Source organism: Microcaecilia unicolor, chromosome 3 (genome assembly GCF_901765095.1).
Source record: "Microcaecilia unicolor chromosome 3, aMicUni1.1, whole genome shotgun sequence".
NCBI lineage: Eukaryota > Metazoa > Chordata > Amphibia > Gymnophiona > Siphonopidae > Microcaecilia > Microcaecilia unicolor.
Window position 1 is genome coordinate 404,443,887 of NC_044033.1, and position 14,277 is coordinate 404,458,163.

The 14,277-nt window shown below is 41.5% G+C and overlaps 1 protein-coding gene across 3 annotated transcripts in view; it reads left to right on the forward strand.

The window, feature by feature from the left end:
- The first annotated feature begins 957 nt into the window (after nucleotides 1–957).
- Nucleotides 958–14,277, forward strand: part of RUNX2 (RUNX family transcription factor 2) — a 219,076-nt gene continuing 205,756 nt past the window's right edge. For all 3 annotated transcript variants that reach the window (XM_030198761.1, XM_030198762.1, XM_030198763.1), the window contains exons 1-2: nucleotides 958–1,246; nucleotides 8,337–8,493. In XM_030198761.1, coding sequence (XP_030054621.1) covers nucleotides 965–1,246; nucleotides 8,337–8,493 — 439 coding nt within the window. In that variant the 5' untranslated portion in view covers nucleotides 958–964. The remainder of the gene's footprint in view (nucleotides 1,247–8,336; nucleotides 8,494–14,277) is intronic.

Genomic DNA, 14,277 nt, shown 5'->3' on the forward strand with positions numbered 1-14,277 from the left:
GCCCAGTCAGAAAGAAAATACTTAAGCGAAGTCATCTCTACCTCTCTACATACATTTACCCATATTTTTAAAAAAGACTCTAGTCCTTGAGACTTGCGGACAGTGGTAGTGTTAAAACCCAACAAACAAGAAAAAAAAAATAACCCTGAAAGAATCGAGGCAAAAGAAAGAAGAGCCCGTGGATGCGGTGTACCTCTAGCCGTGGGGTGCTCATGTCCTCTCGCAGCTGAGCGAGCCGCAGCTCGGGCAACTCACGGCGTTCCTCCTGCCCTGTAGTGGGGTTGGGGGTGGGCGCGAGGGGGCTCCGGCGTCTCGCGCTGTCCAGAGGAAAAGACAGGCGCGCGCGCGCGCTGGTGGTGAGAGGACCCGATCCCAACAGAGAAAGACGCACGAGAAGAGACTGCAGAAGAACCCGTGCCCGGGACGCGCGCGCGCGCTGACACACACACACACACACACATCCTCTTTCCATCCACACGCGCGCGCACACACACACACACACTGTAGAGCAGAAGCGGCGAGAAACGCTCAGCGAGCCAGGGACACGCTCTGCACCCGCTCTCCTCTGCCACAACCACCGCCGCCGCTGACACAGTCCGGGAGCCTCGTCCTGCCTTCTCTCGCTCAAGCCTCAAAAACACATTCTCCCTGGCTCTCGTATCACCACCGAGCGGGAACTCAAACTAGAACTTGAAACCTGATTACCGCTGCACTTGAAAAAGCCAAAAAGACATTCTTTTTTTTGTTGTTGTTGTTGTTTTGATTTTCTTCTTCATTTTTGGGGGTCATTTTGCTGCACTTTGATTTTTCTTTTATGCCACTTCGTGTTTCTTCTGACTCTTGTTATTAATTTTTTTTGTTCTTGTAGGTGCCTTGTCCCATTACCCCGCACCCTTGCCCCCCACCCCTAGCCCCCCACCGCTCCCCGAGTGGCCCCCCCTTTTGCTAACTTGTGGCTGTTGTGATGCGTATTCCCATAGATCCGAGCACGAGCCGGAGGTTCAGCCCCCCCTCCAGCAGCCTGCAGCCCGTAGCCGGGAAGATGAGCGACGTGAGCCCGGTGTCGGTTCAGCAGGAGGCGGCGGCGGCGGCGGTGCCCAGACTGCGCCCGCACGATAACCGTACCATGGTGGAGATCATCGCCGATCACCCGGCGGAGCTGGTCCGGACCGACAGCCCCAACTTCCTCTGCTCGGTGCTGCCCTCGCACTGGCGCTGCAACAAGACCCTGCCCGTGGCCTTCAAGGTAAGAGAGGCTGAGACCTGCCCCGTTGCTCACAGCTTCCTCTCCCCGACCCCCATCAGGCTCTGTCTGTCTGTTTGCCTATCTGTCAGTCTGTCCATGTGCAGCCACCTCTGGCGCGCGCTCATCTTTAGCCTCCGACTCTTAGCTGCTCATAACCTGACTGCATTCCGGCTCTCTTTCCTCGCACCCTCATTCAGGAATCTTACTTCTAGCTCAGACTACACATGCAATAACTGTCTTTGCACTGCTAGCTTTGTAGTATCCAAAAAAGATCTGGGATTTTTAACTTACAGTAAAATGATTGCAGTGATATTTAGCTCCTAGAACCGTTGTTGTGTTTACCTAGCAGCCGCTGAAGAAGTCAGAAAAACTTTGTGTGTGGCTGGCGGAAGCGCTGCTGCAGAACCAGGTGTCAGCGGCAGAGACTTTCCAAGAGGACAGGCTAAGTAAACCCCCTCCCCCCCTTCCGGAACGCTGGGTCTCTGTTCCCAGAGCACAGGGCTCCCCGGCAACTGGGGGGTGATCGCTGCAGTCAGGGCACCCGAGCACACACACAGGTGATACATATGGAGAGGTACGGCTGGAGGGCAGGCTGGGTAAGCTCTGTCTGAGGAAGTCTCGAAGCGATCAGATGCTTCGCAAATTACTCATCTTTCTCCCAAGCTGACAAGGGCAGCGTGGTGGTGACTGATTTTTTTTTTCTGTAGCTCGTAGATGTTGTCAATTAAGTGATTCATTTTCATTTAGTGCAGTTTTTTTAAATTTCTAATTCTCACCCCCCCCCCCCCCCCCAGCGGCCCGTTCAAATCGGGTAGTTGTGTAGCCCTTGGAGAGTTCTCCCGTCCTGGGGAGTGTGAATGGAGCCTCCTTTATGCGGCTTGGTTGTAGGTCTTTGCGCCCTGCGGTGTACTTTGCCGACCTTGACCGCTTTTCTGTCACATCCTTTCCCTGGCTGATTGACTTTACTGATGCCTGCAGCTCCTGCTCTTCCCTCCCATTGCGTTTTGTGGTCGCCAGACCAACAAACTTCTTTATAGCCGTAGATCTGATCAGTTAAATTGGATTATAGTCACTCCCAATTTTATGCCCCCCCCCCCCGTCACTCCATCCTTAACACTGTTAAGAGCTGATAGAAAATAAGGTTAAAATCGCAACTGACAAATAATCATAAAAATACAATTCCTTCACCTGTAGGCAATTCAAAGTTGTAAATTCAGTTGTCCAGATTTTTTTTTTTTTTGGGGGGGGGGGAGGAGAGAATTCCTCAACTAGATCGAAACTTTATGACTTTCATCCCATCTAATATTGTTCACTTGTGGACCAGAATCCCAGATTAATTTTACATGGGGTGGAAAGATGCTAAACAAACAAACAAACAAACAAACAAAAAAGGCAGCCCTGATGCTGGAAGGTGTTTGCTTTTACTGTAAAAGTTCTCCTTGGTCTGTTCACAAATAATCGTCAGTGCTAAGCTTTGTTGCAGTCACTTCTCTACACTACCAGCACTCCTTTTCTGTTTTATCTTTTATGCCAGTTTCTCTCCAGTTTTGTCTTTTATGCCAGTTTCTCTCCCATTAACCTTTTACGCACCACCTTGGGTGAATCTCTTCATAAAGGCAGTTAATAAACCCCAATAAATAAATTAAATAAACAGGTTAATGTGTTATTTAAGTATTGAATAAGGGCATCTTTTACCAAAGATTATATTGCATGTTATCTGCAGCAGGACTCATAGGAATAAAATGGGCCCTGTGGCAGATAACATGAGCTAAGCTTTAGTAAAACACCCCCTAAGGCAGGACTTTACAAATCATTTCTCTTTTCATGTGAAATGTTTTTGTGCAATAATAATCAAGAAAATGATTTTATACAAGGGGATACATGTTTAAATTTTAAAAAAGTATTCTAACATTATTTTTTATGTATTGCATGTATACACTATTTTAAAAAAAGTGATACCAGTAACATAATGATTATTTATTTATTGCATTTGTATCCCACATTATCCCACCTTTTTGCAGGCTCAATGTGGCTTTCAATTCAACATGAGTTGTGGAAATCTGTCTGAGAAAATACATTTAGTATGGGCTCCTTTTACAAAACGGTGCTATTGATTAGCGGCACACTGAATGTGAAGAAGCCCATTCAGTTCCCATGGGCTTCTTCACATTCATTGGTAGCGCCGCTTTGTAAAAGGAGACCTAGAAATGTTTTATTGGAAATTTTTTTTAAGTGCTAACATTTAATGATGTGCAGAGCAGAATATGGTGGCACACTAACTCACAGGTGTCAACATTATCAAATGATTGGGGGGTGCTAAATGCTGCAGAAATGACCCTTTCTTGGGTGCAAAGAAAGAGCTTACTCAGTATTGGGGGGGGGGGGGGGGGGGGTTGCTCAGCACCTACTGGCTGCCACAGAACTGGCCCTGTGTAACTAAATTACATAGTTTTACCTTTTGAAAACTATGAGGGTTTTTTACAAAAAAAATGAGTCCATGTTATCTGCAGTAGGGCTCATGGGAATAAAATGGGCCCTGTGGCAGACAACATGCACCAATATTTAATAAAAGACCCCCTATGTTAGGCCTTAAACTAGAAACCATCTGATATGGAAAAAAAAAAAGCTATTTGGTTTACTACTGATGATGACACATACCTTATACTTCGTTTCCAAGTAAGCCCATTAAAATGGCAGATTAAAATAAATAGTTATCAATTTATTTTGCTTATTTATAACTCTAAGGGCTCCTTTTAAAAAGCCATGCTAGCGATTCTGGCGGGGCAAATGCAATGAAGGCCATTCAGTTCGTATGGGCTTTGTTGCACTTGCTGCACAGGATTCGCTAGTGCGGCTTTGTAAAAGGAGCCCTAAGGAAGTAACATGAGCAAGAACCAAAAGTAAAAAGTGCTGCTTCACAGGCATAAATTGATGGCATCATAAATCATAATCACAAAGGGGGGTATTTTACTAAGGTGAACATAAAAACATAAGAATAGACACACTGGGTCTGACCAATGGTCCATCTAGCCCAGTATCCTGCTTCCAACATTGACCAATCCAGGTCACAAATACTTGACAAAAACCAAATTAGTAGCAGCAAATATAAACACTCTTAACAATTAAAAAATGAATGTGAAAAACCAAAGATGCCATTACATGGAAATGAAACACAGCACTTCCTGATGCTGGCATGAGACTGCCCAACCTGGGACCCTAAGGTGTAAGTTTCAGTGATAAATCTGGCACAGTCGCGCTCCTCGTGTTGCTGTCAAACACAGTGAGGACAGCGTGTGCATTCAAAAATCATTCTGCAGAGAACTGGACAGCGTTTAGCGCCAGTTGATTTTTAAGCGTGAGCTAAAAATGGTAGTGCACCTTAGGAAAAGACCTCCCCCAAATCTCTCTTTCCTGACTAGGTAACTGGATATGAATATCTAAAAATAGAAAAGAATTGTACCTCAGTTAGGTGGCTGTGATGTGGGACGTATGCAAAATCATAACCTGAAAAGGGCATTTTCTCTGAAGATTTTTTTTTTCTGAGAATAGTAAGGTAGTAACATAGCACAATAATATATGTTATATAGTATATTGATGAGCGTGGCAACCACAGAACTATGGTATACAATTCTGCAAACAACAAAACAATAATCCTAAATTATTCACTATACTGAAAGAGAAATCACAAATCAGATAAATACTAATCCTTATAGATTATCTCAATTTTAAAGCATTTCACTAATGGAAAAATAAACAGAACAGATAATACCTCAATAATCCGATAAGTGGATGCATCATAATGTTCACTAAGTACATGTAATAAAATGTAATTTGTTGTTGGAAGCTATAATATATGTTTGATTTTAATATAGATCTCTTATTGTATAATATAATGCCAAGTAGATTAATTTTCAGTATCTACATTTATTTTGCAATCATTGCTTAGATATCTTCAGATGGATTGTGACTGTGGAGTGCAATTTTTTTGTTTTATAAGGTGCTGCTGATATGAACTTAAAGATAACAATGTAAAAATAACCAGATTCTCGGTTTACTGCTGTAACAGCTGATACAAAAGAACCCTTGCTAAAGTTATATTCCTGCCAAATGGATGCACATCTCATCTACTAAGCTGAGGTGTATATGGAAGCATGATTCACTGTAAAAGAATGTCTCAGAAGGATACCTGTCAAGGATGAACATTTTGATGGATGAACAGTGCAACATGCAACTTCTGTTTCACCAAATACTTTTTACTTACCTTTAAGCAATGAAGTTTATTAATAGCATAATTAACTACTTTGGATTTTCTCATAAATGTTAGTACGATCATAAACATTATTAGGTTAATCTGGCCCAGTTTCAGCAACCGAACTAATACCTAAAGAAACACTGGTTTACATATAATCAATATGATGAAAATATATGCTAAACTCTATCTTAGCATTTTCATTTGTGTTTTACAAATCATACCAGTTGTGAAGTTCAGCAAATTAGTTCAGCTGCTTTTTTTTTTCTCTGTCCTTATTTCTAGCTATTAGAGATGACTTTTACAGCTTGTTCCTCTTTTCAGTCTTCTCTTGAGAAAAGACATCATTACAGTTTAAAAAATCCTTATTGAGTTTATCGTTAACATTATTATGGCATAGACTTAGAAAACAGCAGACTTAAGAGAATAACTGCTAAAAGAGTGAAAGATACAGTAATTACTTTTTTTTTTCCCAAACCTGAAACTAGACAGAGGCATAGTGCCCTTCGACTAACGGACATAGTTTTAGGCTTAACGTGCTATAAAGCAGAATTTTAACATGTGGTAAGCCCAAAACTAATGCTGCATCTTCAAGAAGTGGTATTTCTTCTGTTTATTTATTGCAGGTTATGCATTAATGTTCAGATTAATACAAGGTACCTGCTCCTGGTTAATATGGAATCATTTAGCACCTCCTGTTTAGGAGGTGGTAAGTGGCCCTGTCTTATCTCAGCGTTAGCCAGTTAGCATATGATAAGTGTAACATGCTAGCTGGCTAATGCTTCCATGCTATGCCCCCCTGATAGAAAAAGTCAGAAAATTCAGTAATGCACGGTTTAATTTACGGAAGCAGGCAAACTACCGCAAAACTCTGTGCGTTAAGGGCTAGGTTCTATGCATGGCACCTGAAAATTCTGCGCGGAAAAAAATATGCCTAGGCATATTCTCAAAGTGCACCTACATTTTATAGAATTGGCTTAAATTTCCACACGGTATATAGAATTACACCGAGCGCCTCTCCACTTGACCAAATTTAGTTGTGGCCATTTACCACGTTTTACTTGGCATAAATCCCAACACCCACAGAGCGGGTGTATTCTATAATAACACCCATGCCCCACCCATGGCCAGTGCTCCCTTTTCAACTATAAGCATTTATCATGTTACAAAATACGCTTAGCAAGTTGTGCGTGTAAATCTTAATGCCAATTACTGCTTGTTAGCATCCAATTGACAGCGCTGATTAGTTAGTTAACCAATTAAGTTACACGCATTGTTATAGAATACGCTTCGATGTCCATGCAGAAATTAAGACACAATATATAGAATCTGGCAGTAAGTGCTTAACTCCCTTTTAGTAATAGGGGCCCCAGATTGGCTGAGATGATAATTCTTCCAGTGCATGATTGGGTAAATTCAGTTCAAAAACTGAAATATAAAGGAGTAAATAGATTGAGTAAAATTCTTTGCATCACAGCATCATACAAAAGTCTTATGTCTTTTTTTTAAAATGAAAACCTGTCCAGAAAATTGCATAAAGAGAATCTGTCTGTGTGTTTTAGAGTGTTCAGTGTTTTTTTGACTGTTATGTAAATTCTTTGTAGTCCTTTTAATAAGTGGTGGTAAGCAATAACTTGTGCTTTCCCTTGCATCAAAATGCAGTACCGCGGGGTGCACTCGGGCGCCCTGTGGTAGTTCAGGCATCTGTGCACGCTTCCTCAATGACGGGGGGGGGGGGGGGGTGTTTGGAGGGCGGAGAGTAGGCATGCCCAGTGCTAATCAATTAGTGCAGCTACATTGCTGCCTGCCAACAGGTTAGTGCATAGTTAGGGCAGGAGCCTTTTCTGCCTACTAAATAGGGGTCGTTAAGGGCTCACACGTCATTAATAGAAAAAAATGGAAAAGCAGCCAATTTACAGCTGCGCTAAAAGTGGCCTCAGTGTGCAGGGAAATCCATGTACTATTCATAGTTTGTTTCTTATCTGTCCAGGATGTTCCCATTTTGTTTTCATTATTATGTTAGAGCTAGAAAACTAACCCCCTTTTCACTAAGCTTTGCCAGCGGCTACTGTGCGCTAATGCCGACACAGCCCATTCACTTTAAATGGGCTGTATCGGCATTGCCGCGTGGCAGCTGCTAGTTTATTTATTTATTACATTTGTACCCCGCGCTTTCCCACACATGGCAGGCTCAATGCGGCTTACATAGTAACAGTATAAAGAATTACAAAGTCGTAAGAAGAATATACAATTTGTTGTAAACGTAATATTAATAGGGTTAATGGATAAGTAAATTGAACATAGGAGGAATTGGGTGCAGAAGGAAGTGAGCGTTGGGAGGTAGGCGTAGGAAGATGGAGAGGAGTAGATATGGGATAGCAATAAGGATAGTTCAGCTTAGTAAACATGGGGTTGAGGAAAAATATCAGTAATTCAAACTTGTGCTTTCAAGTTGCTCATCAGTGACAAACTTGTAAGCCTTGGGAGATGGAAAAGCCAAAAGTTGAATAGATCTATAAAATGACAAGAACAGTCAGTGAGGGTAAAACAAAAAAACCTAGGAATGACCTTTTTAGTTAGTGTATGAAAAAAAATATTAAGATTATATACTGTGTGCATTTTAAGTAGTGATTTTGTCAGTATGGAAAAGTTCACAGAATAGTTGACCCTTATTTATTTATTAATGTAGTTATCTACAGGCTCACTTGTTCAGAGCAGGAGAACAAAATTATACAGTGGATTGTTACCTGTGATATAGTGAAATATACTGCCAGAAAAGAGAACACTTGGTTGCCTGCTTGTTTCACAGATCCTTGTGTCCTTTACTTCCCTTCACCATAGGTAGTAGCCCTGGGAGAGGTACCAGATGGAACCGTGGTCACCGTCATGGCTGGCAATGATGAGAATTATTCCGCAGAACTCAGAAATGCCTCTGCTGTCATGAAAAACCAAGTAGCAAGGTTCAATGACCTGAGATTTGTGGGCAGAAGTGGAAGAGGTAGGCTGCAATGCTGACCAGTTGTCAAATAAATCACCAGTCTTTCATATACAGGGGGCAGCTCTTGTTTTTATTTGCAAACTTCAGATTTGTACAATGCATGTTTAAAGAGCAATTCTGTAACTGCATGCATAAATGTACAGAGTTCCAGTATTTTTGCGGGTAAGTGTACACTTATTCATGTAAGTTACAGGAAAGGGGCCCTTTTACTGAGCTGCATCAGGTGCTCTTTTTGGTGCTGATTTTTTTGGCACCCTATATAGAATCTAGCTCTTAGCGCCTTCTATTTAGAGGAGGTAAGTGGTCCTGCGTTAACTGTGCAGTAGCCAGTTAGCATTTGGTAGGTCCAGCATTCTACCTGGCTAATGCTTCCATGCCAGTTCTCCACTCATGCCACGCCCCCCAACACAAAAAGCACTTAACTTGAAGGTTACGATGCTTTAACTGCTAAACTACTGCACACCCTTAACTTGGTTGTGTGCTAGCAGTTACTGCGCAGTAACCCCGTGCATTAAGGAGGCAATTCTATAAAGGATACTTAAAGTTAGGTGCCCAAAATCTAGGTGATAAGCTAGTATTCTGTAACAGCAAATTTGTGCACTTAGGGGTGAATTCTATAAATCGCGCCTAAAAGATCAGTGTGGGAAAAAAATGTTTAAGCGTTATTTTATAAGCCAGTCCTAAAGGTAGGTGTGGTTTATGGAATAGTGCTTAAGCGCAGGGGTTGCGCAAATGCCCTCGCCTGAATTTATGCGCACAACCCCCTTATTCTGTAATTGCACGTGTAACTGGAATCCACGCCCACGCTCCTCCCCAGAAGGCCCATGACCCTCCCATTTCTGCTTCCCTTTTCCGGGTCACTCATACCTGTTAATTGATTTCAGTTAGCACCAATAATTGCTTGTTAAAAAACCAATTATTGGCTCTAATTTGCTCGTTATTCAATTAAATTGCGCATGCAAATTGGGCACCCAGCCAAATTAGCACACACAGAGGCATATTTTCAAAGCACTTAGCCTTCCAAAGTTCCACAGAAACCTATGGAACTTTGGAAGGCTAAGTGCTTTGAAAATATGCCTCACAGTGTTTGACAGCTTTGATAGAATTAGGGGGGCTAATGTGTTATAAAATACTGGCACAATTCAGCAACTAGGCATCTAAATGTAGTGGTGCACTGCTTATGCTTGCTCTACAGCAGGTGTAAATATGAATGCCTAATGCAGCAGTTAGGCGCCTAACTGACAGTATTCAGTAAAACATGTGCTGAACACCCATGAACTGCCTACGTCAAAGCCCCCTTTGCAGTTACATGCTGGAACACTTAAGTGCCCAGTTATAGAATAGAGCTTAAGGGGCCCTTTTACAAAGTGGCGGTAAGCCCAACGCGGGTTTACCGCTCGCTAAAAGGGAAGTGCCACCAGGCTACTGCAGCAGCCCGGCGGTGGTTCCCTCCCTCAGTGTGCACCATTAGCGTGGGAGCCCTTACCGCCATCTCATGGGTGGTGGTAAGTGCTCCCTTCCTGAAATGGCCACGCGGCAAATGCTTCACTTGCTGATGGCCTTTTCTTTAAGAAAAAGGAAACCTGCCATTTACCCACTGCGGTAAAAGGGGGCCTCGGCGCTCGTCAAAAACATGCGCTGATGCCAGCGCAAGCCCCTTTTGCCACAGCTTCGTAAAAGGACCCCTAAGTGCACTTAGGTGCCTAACTTTCACCCTTGTCTTCTGTTAACTGCCATTTGAGCACCAAAAGTTAGTTGTCTCATTGGAGTCTAACTTTATAGAATTACCCTGTAAGGGCCAGATTCTGTGTAAGGCGTCTAAAAAAATCCGCATGGTAAACATTTCCGCCTAAGTGTATTCTATAAGTGGTGCCTTGATCTAGGTGCGGTATATAGAATACGCTTAGTTGATATTCCAGTGCCTAAAAGTATGTGTGTCCATTTACACCAACGAAAATGTTCCATAAATCCCTGTGTGTAGATTTATGTGCACTGGGCCATATTCTATAATTATACTTCTAAATTTTGGAATGCCCACAAAACACCTATTTCCCCACCCATAGCCATGCCCCTTTTGAACTGCGGGCGTTAGAATTTAGGCACAGTTCATTACAGAATACGTTCAGCAAGTTGTGCGCGTAAATTCTAATTATTACCAGTTAGTGCTTATTTTTGCTTGTTAAGTGCTGTTATCAATGCTGATTAGCTTGTTAAGCCAATTAAGTTACGTGCGTTATTACAGAATATACGCTATATAGAATCCAAGGTATGTGTTTAATGCACTTTAGTAAAAGGGCTCCTTGGTGTTATTGCAAAAGTACACAGGACTATTTAATTTCACAGTATGCAAATCATATTTCACTAATTGTCAGAGCCTTGCTTATGTTCAGGGGCAGATTTCATTGTATTTGATTTTTTTGTTTCAATATTTATAGTTGTTTTCTGCTCAGCTATGCCCTAACATTTAGTACATTTGCTTAGTTCAGGGAGGCAGCGGGAACAGCCAGCAAATCCTAATTCCTTGAGGTTTGAGAAGTCTTAAGTTATCTATTTGCTTTTTAAGAATTTTATACATTTCAAAAATGTGTATTACTGAAACTCTGGAAGGTTTTTTTGTAATGGGGTTGGATTTCCTCTTACGGTTTTCACTCTTCCTCCTTTAACTGGAGTGTGAGTGTTTGGACTGGGGATTTAAAAGAACCTGATACTTGAATTTTTACATAACTAGTTCTTTGAGAGTTTATTTATTTATTTATTTATTTATTTATTTTTGCTGGCCACTGGTTTTCTTGTGATCTTTGCTGCTTATTTGAATTATTTTATTCCAATGCAAACTTGGGGGTCTGTACCTTAATTTCAGAAAACTTTCATTTAAAAATGATTTACAGTATGTTACCTGCCAAAGAATAATAACAACACAGCAGTCAGGTTCATAGATATGCATGAAGGTGTTTCAGTTTTGTGTGAGAAAGAGCAAGCAATTTGGGGGCAGAGGGTCCTGAATTTTAGATGTTTTCCACAAACACTGGGGGATGGGGGGATTCATGGAAAAATGGACTTGAGATGATAAATAATTCCAATAGATAAAGGGCTTCTTTTACAAAGCGACACTACCAATTAGTGTCACACTGAATTCAAAGAAGCCCATTCAATTCCCATGGGCATCTTCTCATTCAGCACATTCTAATCAGTAGCGCCAATTTACAAAAGGTGCCCACAATAACTTAAATACTTTTAATAATAATAATAAAATAAAACTTTATTTATAACCCACTATATCTATAGAAGTCTAAGCGGGGAACAAGCCACATACAAAATATAAGAGGACAAAACAATAAAAATTATTTCTTCGCTCAACAAACTATACAAAAATTGCTATATTCCTCTTAAAATAAAACATACAGCAAATTAAAATTTACATGATAATAAAATGTCATACATCAAAGGAACCAAAAGCCTGAAGAAATAAATGAGTTTTTAGAGTTTTTTTAAACTGATCTATGTTCTGCAGTAGTTTTCCTTTTAGGAGCAGAATAAGGAATATGTAGATATTAAAAAAAAAAAACCCCAACAACAACAAAAACGCTTTTTTTGAGACCCTTTTATTGTTAGAAAGTACCTTGGGGAGGGCACTGTGCAAATGCTGTAAATAAATATATCAAGCAGCAAAAGAGAGGGTCAAAGAACACACACAGGAATGAAGAAAAAAAAAAGCACCAAAATCCATCAGGTATGGGACAATGAAAAGTCCTTTATTAATAGACCCGACATGGGCTGTGTTTTGCCATCAGGGGCCAAATGAATTGGACTGTTGAAAAAGTATTTCAATAGTAAGCCCCCTGACACAGGCATATCTACGAAGAAACACGGCCCGTGTTGGATCTATTAATAAAGTCTTTTGATTGTGCCCTTGGTGCTTTTTTTCTTTGTAAATAAGTATATAAAACAAATCATGTTTTATTAAAAAAAAACTATTTAAAAAAGTAATATGATACAAAAAGAGGTCAGCACCTCTTGTAAGCATGTGGCTTGCAGAAATGCTATCAGGGTTGTTCTTAGAGAAACATGAAAGTTTCCAGAAGAAAAATTGTTATTTTATTGTTATTTGTTTTGCCTATTTAGCTGCGTGATGCATTCTATTAGTCTTGTGGCAATTTGGCTTTTTTCAAACTTTTTAAAATTGAGAAGGTTTAAAGCCATGGTTTACCACATTGCTTTGGCTGGTGTGTTCACTGCCTTCTGTGAAGCAGCAAGGATGCAGACCAAAGGGGCAGGGATTTGGCAGCCAGTTCCACTACTGCAGCCTGATTATCTTTGATGTTAAAATGCTAGCAATTTTGAAATAGGTGTAAAGTGGGATTCTTGGCATTTAGCGCACCTTAATAAAAGGATCCCTAAGTGTGTTTCCTTTAAAAAAACAAACCCTGAATTAGCCTCTGGGCACTGGCTTGCTTTTCTTTTGGCTAAGAGCATGATGAACTAAAGGGTTTCTCATAATTTGGGTCTGATTCAGTAAGGTTTATTGCCCTCCCCCCCCACCTCCACATTCTTTGTCTGTGAGGAAAAGGCTTAGGGGCCCTTTAACAAGCCACACTAAAAAGTGGCCTTTGATATTTTTAGTGTGTGGATTTTCCATGTGCAGAGGCCATTTTTAGCATGGCTGTAAAATGTGTTCAATTTGTTTTTTTTCATTAATGGCCACGTGCTAATTTCCTAATTAGCGTGTGGCCATTAGCGTGGAAGCCCTTACCCCGCCACCTATTTGGAGATGGTAGGGGATCCTGTGGTAATCGGTCAGCATGTGCTAACCGATTAGTGGAGGGCACGCCTACTTTCTGCTTCCAAACACGCCCTCCATGCGCTAAAAAGCAAAATCTATTTTTTTTACCATGTAGGAAGTGTGTGCTAATTCCAAAACTACCGTGGAATGCCTGAGCACATCCCACGGTAGTGCCTTTTTAAATTGCAGTCAGCATTAATGTGCGGCAGTTAACAAAAATTAGTACGTGAGGCCTTACTTCCACCTGTTTTGTAGGCAGTAAGTGCTCATGTGCCAATCAGTTAGCACACAGTAGTGCAGACACGCTAACTGATTAGCACAGAAACGTCCCCCTCCATCCTCCAACCAAGAAGTGTGCACATTTGCAACTTACTGTGGGACACCTTAGCGCATTCTGAGATATGCCATTGTAAACTACAATGAGCATGCATTAGTGCTTACCACACCTTAGTATAAGGACCCCTAAATGATTCAGTGTTATCTGTCTGGGCTGGAAAGATTGCATTTTGTAATATTGGTGCAGCACTGGCATACTGATACTAAGCTAGAGGATAACAGCTAGGATATATTCCAGCTTATTTTTGAAAGAGAAAGACGCCCATATTTCGACCCAAATTGGGAGATGGGCGTCTTTTTCCCGTGGACACCCAAATCAGTAAAATCAAAAGCCGATTTTGAGCGTCTTCAACTGCAATCTGTCGCGGAAACGGGCAAACTTGAATGGGGCATGTCGGAGGCGTGGTGAAGGCGGGACTGGGGCGTGTTTATCGGCCGAGGAAAGATGGGCGCCCTTGGCCAATAATGGAAAAAAGAAAGGCGTTTTTAGCGCGAATTTAGGTCACTTTTTTGGACCCTTTTTTTCACGAACAAGTTCCAAAAAAGTGCCCTAAATGACTAGATGACCACCGGAGGGAATTGGGGATGACCACCCCTGACTCTCCCAGTGGTCACTAACCCCCTCTGACCAAAAAAAGAAACAACTTTAACAACTTTTTTTTTCCAGC